The sequence below is a fragment of the Ricinus communis genome, chromosome 1 (genome assembly GCF_019578655.1).
Source record: "Ricinus communis isolate WT05 ecotype wild-type chromosome 1, ASM1957865v1, whole genome shotgun sequence".
NCBI lineage: Eukaryota > Viridiplantae > Streptophyta > Magnoliopsida > Malpighiales > Euphorbiaceae > Ricinus > Ricinus communis.
The window spans coordinates 5,714,754-5,724,178 of record NC_063256.1 but is presented as its reverse complement, the minus strand read 5'-3'; the positions used below and the strand labels follow the sequence as shown (position 1 = coordinate 5,724,178).

Genomic DNA, 9,425 nt, shown 5'->3' with positions numbered 1-9,425 from the left:
GGTACATATGTTTGAAATTATGAGAGTGAATAAATATTATTCATGGAGTAATCTTATTTATGGACTGAATTGTCCGAAGCCCTTTTATTATGGACTGAAGTGTTGAAAGAGATTGTAGGCCAACAAACTGCGACATTGGAGGCGTGCTTGAGCTATTTTCGATTATGCGCTGGAACAGATAGACCAAACATTGGACCGGTTTAATCTTAGTTGAATCTCACGCCAATGTCTGAAACTGCAAAATTAAAAGGAAAAACAGATTAAGTGAATCCCAATAGAAACATATGCAAACACTTAAGCCAATCTGTTTTTAATTTGTGTATAAAATTTAAGAATACATTAAAATTGAAAAAAAGTCATTTTAACAAAAAAATTTAAAATTCATAAGCGTATTTAGTAGAAAAATTAAATTAAATAATCTTAATTGTCATTTCAAGTAATATTTAACTTAATTTAAATTTTTAGGTTAGGCTTATAATATATTATCAAACACTCCCTACTTTATGGGCGCTTATTTAGTTAAATTGTTACTAGCCAGTAATTGATGTTAAATATTTAGTAAATTATTGTTTGCTATTATTATAAAATATTTTCAATTAATAATACTGTTGTCAATTAAAATTATACTCTTTATAATATAAACAAACGAAAATGAAAACATTTTAATTATTTAAGAAATTTTAAATTAGTATTTTAAGAGATATAAGAAATTACATTAAATTGTTATTATTTTCTACAAAAACTTAAATAAATTAAAAAGAATAATCAAATGATCAATTTTGTCTATCTATTTAAGAGAACTATAATTGATGGTAAAAAATTAACTCAAAGTGTTAATTTTAAATAATTTATACGATGATAAAAAATTTCATGAAAAATATACTAAAATTAGAATTTTTCATAGATCCATTGCCATTTAACATCAATTATGTGTTTCCAAATAGGTAGAAAAGAGTTGGACAAGATTACTAGTTAAGATTAATATTATGTTTAGTTGAAATCTATTAAAAAAATTATTTTATTTAAAAAATAGAATAGAGGAAGTAAAATATAGATAATAAAATTAGAAAAATTACTGTTATAAAATATATTAATTAATTATTATAAATTTATTTTTAAAATTATATTTATCTTATTAGAATTTAGTTTAGTTATAATCAATTATATAAAATTTATATTTATATTTGTAGAAATAAATTTTATAAACTCTGTATATTTGAATGAAATGTAAGGATTATCTAAGGAAATTGAGAAAAGAAAAAAAGGAAAATTGAAGGCTAAAAAAACATATTTTGGTGTTTTTAGTTTGAATTTGTCGAGGGAAATGAGAAAGTCTTACATAAAGAAAAAAGGAAAAAAAAAAAAAAGAAGAAAAGAAAGATAATCTTAAGAAAATTAAAGGTTTGATCCACAAACTTTTCATAATTAAAATCATATAACAAATTGAAAGAGAAAAATAAACATCGGGTGGGACGTGTCGTTAATTTATTTGAATTGAAATGTACAATTTGCTTTCGCATTACTCCATAATTGCGAGTTTGTGATAAAAATGAATGCCAGTGGGTGCATGGCCACATTCACATAAATACCAAAACCAGCCAAAACTAAACTTCTACCACGCGCTTTAGAATAACGTGGGCGATTATTGATTCAAATAATGAATCACATGTTTAGTTATACATAATTTTTTTTATATAGTTTTTGAAATAAAAAAATTTATTTTATAATATTTTAAACATATTAAAATAAATAAAATAAAAACTCTTTATTTTTATTTAAAAGCAAATGATTTATTTTTAAATTTAGTTATAATTTTAAAAATAAAAAACTGTTTTCTATTTTTATTTTTAAGAAATAATATAAATAAATACAAATTTTTACTTTTATTTTCATTTAAATTTTTTTAAAAAATTACATAACTTTCTATAAGTAGATAAGCTCTAAAATTTTCTGAATTATTCTTCAGCAATGAGATGAAGTATTAAGCTATGCCTTGTGTGGGGTTCTCATGCTGGCCGCATATGAATTTTATCTCTAAAAATTTTTAAATTCAGATTTATACCCGCTTAAATCTATAAATTTATATATTTAGAAAACGAATTCGAATAAATAACATTTTAAGCTACATAATAATAATTTTTAACTTACTACTTTAATATTGATTTATATCAAAATTGTTGTTATAAATTCAATTGGTTAGTAAAACTTACATAATTCACCAATATTTGGTATTTTATACTATTTTTTATGTGTCATTAACTTTATGTAAAATCTCTTTACTATGTTTAATAAATTGATTTCTAATTAAGATTTAAATTTGAATATTTGTAGACCTAGTAAAGTTAAAAATCATACTAAATGGATGATGTAACACTAATCTAAAACTCATAAGTTGTCTTACATCCTCGTTCAATTTTTTTGAAGTCATTGGATCATTTTCCTCGTTCTAGAAGTTTCTCCCTTCATTCACTCTGTCCCGAATATAAATAAAATAAATAGAATTAAATTAATAAAAATTAATAAATTAATATAAAATAAAATAGAAAAAAATGAATAATTAATATATAAATATGATAAATATAAATAGAATGAATTTAGAAAGGGTCTTGTAACAATGCTTCAAAATTTCCTTGCCAAGCTACATAAAAGATATTTCTGGAAGCACAGAGAAAAATTATTACTAATTGTCCGAAGTGAAAAGTAAAAATATTCTGATAAAGACGTTCCTCCGTAATATCATCACAACTCTCGAAGTCATGCGCGGTAGCAATATCAAACTAAATACGATGATCATATTATTATTTTTAGTTTTTATTATTTTAACGTTTGAATAATTTCTAAATTAATTAAACATTTAATTTTAAAAAATTATAAAATATTTAGATATGTTATCAATTAAAGCTCGCTGAAGCTCTAATTAAATAGGTTTTATTAATTATCTAATAATATAATTATTAAATTACTTGATTCTAAAAAATAAAAGTATAATTTTGAAGGTGAATTATGTTTATTGAGAATAACAAAATGAATACAAGGAAAGAAGAATATATATTTATATTTTATTAATTTTAGATGATGTTGGTTTATTTAATAAGAGCGAATCTACATTTTAACTAGTTTCTATATCAGTGTCTAGATCATGCAAAAAAATTTAAATATATTATTTCTGAAGAATTCAAATATTTGATTGGAAAAAGTTATTTAAAATATAAAATAACTAAAATTAAAAAAAATTGGGAAACCACGTAATTATTTTTTTCTCAATAAAAGAAAGCTTCTCCCAGTGACCGTCACGGGATGTAGGCAGCACGCGTCGAAACATGCGAGTGAAACTGAAACAAACTTATCTGTTCGAAACCTTTTTCCCCTCCAATTTTAACTTACTCTGCAACTCTCCTCTCCACTTAGCAGTTAGTTACTACTTACCTTCTACTATCGTCCATGCAATTCTTGCTCTCCTTCAATATTCATCACCACTCTCTTTCTTTCTCTTTCACTTACCTCTTCAACTCATCTTTCAATTCCCTCTCTCTCTAATTACCATACTCTCAAGATTTCTCGTTTTCTCCAATTCGCATCGTTATTTGCAAGCTTACTTCAATAAAGCAAAGAGGAGTACTTGTGTACTTGCTTGGTTGGTGTTGTATGTGAAATCCAATTGCAAGAAATGGAAAGAGACATAGCTGTGGTTCCAGCGGAACCACAGGCGTCATTGAAGAAGAAGACTGCGGTTTCAAGAAGCTGGATTTTGCTGGACAGCAATGGACAGAGTAGCATTCTTGATGTGGACAAGTATGCTATCATGCGTAGAGTTCAGATTCACGCTAGAGATCTTCGAATTCTTGATCCTCTTTTATCCTACCCTTCTACTATTTTAGGCAGAGAAAGAGTTATTGTTCTCAATTTAGAGGTCCTTTCTTACTTTCTAACAATTTTTTTTTTCTTTTTTACTTCTGTTTCTTTCTTTTTATTACTAATTTGTTGTTCTTATTTCTTTTCAGCACATCAAAGCTATAATCACAGCCGAGGAGGTAACTGTTGTTGTTTGTTAGAGAAGAGTAAATGTTCACTTGTAATGAATTCTATGCTTAGAGATGGAGAGTCCGTTTCAGTTATTAATTGTCTATTGATAGGTATTGCTTAGAGATCCACTGGATGATAATGTAATCCCTATCGTTGAGGAACTTCAAAGACGATTGCCTCTCGTGTATGTCACCGCCACTCAAGTTCAAGTTGAAGAAGAAGAGCACCCTGGGGTGCGAAAAGATGTTGACACAGACCAAGAAAATGGTATGTACCCTGACATGCAGTTGATGGTTCCAATGTCCGCAATTCACTCTGGTTATTGATGACATTCATATATGGGTTGTGAAATGTAGAATTCCCATTTGAATTCAGAGCATTAGAAGTTGCACTTGAAGCCATTTGTAGTTTCCTAGATGCACGGACTCGAGAACTGGAGACTGATGCTTATCCAGCTTTAGATGAGCTCACCTCCAAGGTAAAAAAGGCCTTACTTAATAACCTTTGTATTTGATTTGTTTTTGGCCTGAATCATATTATGTTGCCCTCATTGACACTTACATGAATACCAATTTTATCACTGCAACTTCAGTACATGAATTATTGTAATTTCCAGCCGGTCTCTTGCAGTTTAGGCATAGAATTTAACTTGTACTATTGAATATATCTTGATACAATCAAATCCTCGGGAATGCTTCAATGCTTCTGTCAAATTGCAATCATTTTATGCAGATTAGCAGTCTTAATTTGGATCGGGTGCGTAAACTGAAGAGTTCTATGACAAGGTTGACAAATCGGGTTCAAAAGGTATGTCAATGTTTCTGTGGCACCTACAATTTTACCAGCGGGTTAAGTTCTCCTTTTGTATAGTTTGCTGATTTACAAAAACATCATGTTTTCTTTTTCAAAAGAATTTATCAACTTAATCATAATTATGCATAGGTGTTGCATGTGCATATGTGTTAGTAGTCTCAAAGATAGTGAAAAAGTATAGCTAGTCATCTCATTTCTACGCTATGTCATCGGACATTGGTACTTGCAGATGAGATTCTTCTGATTCATGTAAATCATAGTTATTTGCTAGATGTAACTATGGAGAGCACGTATCATTTTAGTTTAAAATTCCTTTCTTAATTAACAGAAGTCGTTCCATGATTAATTCATATAACTTCTCATTCTTTAATCTGTATTACCTTCTAGAAATTTCTTTCTTAAAAGTTCTCCTATTCTTATCTTTAATAGACATGTTAACAAAATATCACACATCATCCTGAAAATGGAGAAGCCTCAGTGAGAATGCTGTTGCATTCGAGGAGCCGACTGAAAAATCTAAGAAAACTTGAAAATTAAACACAAACATTAGAAACAGATAAACTTGCAAGTTAATACCTTCACATGGAGGAGATACCCAGCACAAGAACTGAAAATTACTGAAATTTGTATCTATTTTAATCCTTCAATGGTACTAATATCAACCTGAGTTTTGAACGTTGTCAATCTAAATGCTTCGTAAGAGCTGCATGCTAGAGCACCTATGGGTAAGTTCCTGAAGGCCAATTGCAATATGCCATGTGAATGGGTACAATTTCTATCAACAAATTATTAGACATACACTTGTCATGTTCCAGATAAGGGATGAACTTGAACAACTTCTGGATGACGATGATGATATGGCAGACCTTTACTTATCAAGAAAATTAGCAAGCTCTTCACCTATTAGTAGCTATGGCGCTCCTCCAAATTGGTTTCTTAGTTCTCCTACTATAGGTTCAAAGATATCCAGAACAAGTAGGGCCAGTGTAACAACAATGCAAGGAGAGCATGATGTTGAGGAACTTGAAATGTTGCTCGAGGTTGTACATGTTATCTAAGTTCCTTATTAACATATCTATTCTATAAAAATGGTCTCAAGTTAGACGCTGGTTTCTGTTGCAGGCGTACTTCATGCAGATTGATGGCACATTGAATAAACTGGCCACAGTAAGCACCATACGTCTTTTGCAGATCATTTTCTGCTCTTACATGGTCTACTTGACATATTAAACGAGGCAGGAAAAGTCGCATGTAGACTCTAAATTGCATGGCCTTGCGCTTAGCTGCTTTCTTCAAAAACAAATTATCTAGAACGCTGATGTTAGATCGTGTTTCTCTGACGCTGGTTTTAATATTTTTGTCACATCAGCTGCGTGAATACATTGATGACACAGAGGATTACATCAACATCCAGGTAAATAGTTGATGTTGCAGTCATTCCTGAAAGAGGCTTTCTATAGTTGGGCAGTATCTATAAATTTTAAATTGAAATTCTCCAAGGCATTATAAAGTTTGCAATGCTTTCTCTTGTTTTTCAGCTCGATAATCATCGAAATCAACTCATTCAGGTGCGACCTTGGACTCTAATCTGTAATCTGATTCATTGTTTAATTCTTTAAGCTTGCTTTTACTTTCTACCGTTAATTCAAATGATTAATAGAAATGGATTTATATACACTAAATCTTAACAATTACCATGGATGGACTTACAAGAGGATGAATCTGAGAATGGGATTCTGAATATTAAAGATTTCTGCTTAAGGGTTTTTTTTTCTCCCCTTCCTCTAAATGCCCTCTAAAACTATATCTCTTTTTGCTTTGCTGTTTGTGCTAGTCAAGATGTCTTAATAAAACTCAATTGACTAGATACAATTTTCCATCTGGACAACTTTGATAAATGCTCTTCCTTTTTTTTCGTTTGAATGTTATGCGGCAGCTAGAGCTCTTCCTGTGTTCAGGAACTGTGTGTTTGTCTGTATATTCCTTGGTGGCAGCCATTTTTGGCATGAATTTGCAATATACATGGAGGGAGGGCCATGGTTACGTATTTAAATGGGTATGTATAATGCTCATCTTCCAAACCAAAGCAATATTACACATAAACTGGATGATTTTATTTTCCTCATACAATTCTTTTCTTTTTTGGTTTTCTGTAATTTTAGGTGGTAATCCTTACAAGTCTAATTTGTGCAACTCTTTTCGCATCAATAATTTCATACGCTCGGCACAAAGGTCTCGTTGGGTCATGAGTATAGGATAACAGGGCAAAGCTTCAATAACTGGATCAGCATTTCAGGTGCCAAAAAAGAAAAACCAAAACAAACATGATGCTAGATTACCCATTATCATTTTCATGTAGAAACATAGGGAACCATGGGGCCTTAAGTAATTAGTCATTGAATTTAGCAAGAGTGTCTGATAAGCCTATAGGCCTGTAGATATAACAAAATCAAAGAGTAATTATTGTTATTTTGTATGATAAAGCCGGTAAATTCAACTTGTGATTGTGATGTGCATAATATTATATTTATATATAGATATATATATATATATATATATATAGTAGTGCTACATTTGAGTTTAACAGGTAAGATGGCCTACTGCTGGGGCCGATTCAATTGGCTTCCATGCAGATTGCAGAGGATTAGGCAGGTCCCCCGTAAAGCACTCTAGTAAAAGAGCACGCGGCTATTGATTACTGGTCATTGAAACAATTTTTATGAACAATTTTTTTGAATTAAATGTTCATGTTCCCCACTCTCTCCTTTCTATAACAATTCATTTTGTTCCAAATGATTACTTTTGTGGGTTCATGGAAATAATTTGTGCAAGTATTCAGCAATTTGCAATTATTTTGTCTGCGAGGAATTACCTGCCAGGTTTTCTGCAATGGTGAACCTAAGCAAGCTTGCTTTACAGTGCATATCTTACCCGACAACATTTTTAGCATTACTTGTTCGCTGTCAACGGTGACAGGATGGTTAAGAAAACTGAAAACGTATAAATCCAATTATCTCAAAGGCATTGCTTCCTTAATAACTGGATCTACATTAAACCTAAATAATCGACTCGAACCATTTTTACCTAAGAAATTGGAGATGTAAACAGCAGTAGTTTATCTGATCCCAAGCACTTTGCATTGTAACAAATTAGACGAGTTACAAATTAAAAGGTGAGTCCCCTTTCATTACATTAATTTTTGTCACCCATCTGTGCTTGTTAGTTGCTCTTCTAGTAACCATGTGAAACATGAGATCAGAATGATGTTTCAGAAATCTCCAACGTGGACCCAAATCCTATATTAATCCGTGTGAAACATGAAATCAGCAGCAATGCCTTTATGTTGTGCTGTGTGCCTTCATTTAACAGAGTTCGGTTTTTCTGCTGTCGTTTGTGATCGTAGAAAACACAACAAAATAAAAAATCTCATTACGAAATTCTGAATTGAATTCAGCTATTTTTTAGATTTTGTTACTTGGAATAATAGATTAAATATCTACTATTCTTTTTGTCATCTAATTATTTCAGCTTGACAGCTAAAACCTTATCCTGCAGCAAGTGGGTACGTGATTATATAACACAAACTTAAATAAAAATGATAAATCACGAGATCAGCTAGCAATATCAGTTGAAATTTACGCAACAAAAAGATTAATTAAAAGGGTATAAGGGTCTCAAAGCAAATAAATAAAAAACTAGTGGAAAACCATTTGAGCAAGAAAAATGACTCCACTTCTGTTATTAAGGTATTTATTCATCCAAAACGCATTAGTTCTGTAATCATTCAAGCACCTATCGGTACAAGAAGACTTATGGGGATTGGATAAGTAACCCTCCATCTCCAGTGGTTCCATCAAAACTCAGCAGGCCCCTGCTTTTAGTAGCATTGAGAATTCACAATTTTCTTTTGTAAATTATCCACTTACTCATTGTCATGTGATTATAAAAGTACATACTAATATGATTATACAATTATCTTTTCTCTTAAAAAGAGAGAGGGAGAGAGTTATTTGAGTGGGCCTCCACGATCGTGTTAGACAACTTAAGATGCTCTTCTTATTTTTGACTTTGCCAAGCTTGTTTCTTTCTTTATTTTATTTTTGTTCAAATTGCTTTGCTATCTATGTGAGCAGTACTTTTTCTTTTTAAATTTATGTGTATATATTAATGAATACCTTCCTTCCCATCGGTCCTTTTATAGGAAGGAGCTTTACTCACCGGCCTGTCTTCCACATTAAGTTTACAATTACCACCTAAGTAAACCCCATTTCTTTTAACACTTTCCTCTTTCATTTTTTCCTATAAAATAACCCTAACTTACCTCCTTATTCTCGCAAATAACTCTACTTAAAACATTACTCTCTTCTTCCCAATAATCACATAGGCTGAGGCTACACGTGAATTAACAAAAACATTAAAGCTAGGGACAACAAATCTAAATAATAGACGTTGGGTCCATATGCAAGCACAAAGTATTATTGTGTTAAGTAATACATCAAATCTGCGAATTAGAATTATAGCGACTGAAACCTCCAGTTTAATCTTTTCAATCATATATATATATATATATATATTTTCTCAAAATATTA

At 30.7% G+C, this 9,425-nt stretch overlaps 1 protein-coding gene across 2 annotated transcripts; it reads left to right on the top strand.

Moving 5' to 3' along the window:
- The first annotated feature begins 3,403 nt into the window (after nt 1-3,403).
- On the top strand, nt 3,404-7,340 carry LOC8274738 (magnesium transporter MRS2-I). Of its 2 annotated transcripts, none has more exons than XM_015720361.3 (11): nt 3,404-3,910; nt 4,002-4,031; nt 4,134-4,290; nt 4,380-4,501; nt 4,756-4,830; nt 5,652-5,876; nt 5,959-6,003; nt 6,206-6,250; nt 6,375-6,404; nt 6,777-6,892; nt 6,999-7,340. In XM_015720361.3, exons 1-10 carry the CDS (start codon nt 3,668-3,670, stop codon nt 6,843-6,845), a joined length of 1,041 nt encoding a protein of 346 aa, XP_015575847.1. In that variant the 5' UTR covers nt 3,404-3,667; the 3' UTR covers nt 6,846-6,892; nt 6,999-7,340. The 2 variants fall into 2 exon arrangements, with proteins under 2 accessions (XP_015575847.1, XP_002520990.1); XM_002520944.4 differs by having other exon boundaries at nt 3,406-3,910; nt 6,773-6,892.
- Nucleotides 7,341-9,425: the final 2,085 nt, after the last annotated feature.

Coding starts and splice junctions, on each gene's coding strand:
- LOC8274738 (XM_002520944.4), top strand. CDS start 3,668: ATGGAAAGAGACATAGCTGTGGTTCCAGCGGAACCACAGGCGTCATTG. Junction 4,831..5,651: donor TGACAAATCGGGTTCAAAAG/GTATGTCAATGT, acceptor GTCATGTTCCAG/ATAAGGGATGAACTTGAACA. Junction 6,893..6,998: donor ATGGTTACGTATTTAAATGG/GTATGTATAATG, acceptor CTGTAATTTTAG/GTGGTAATCCTTACAAGTCT.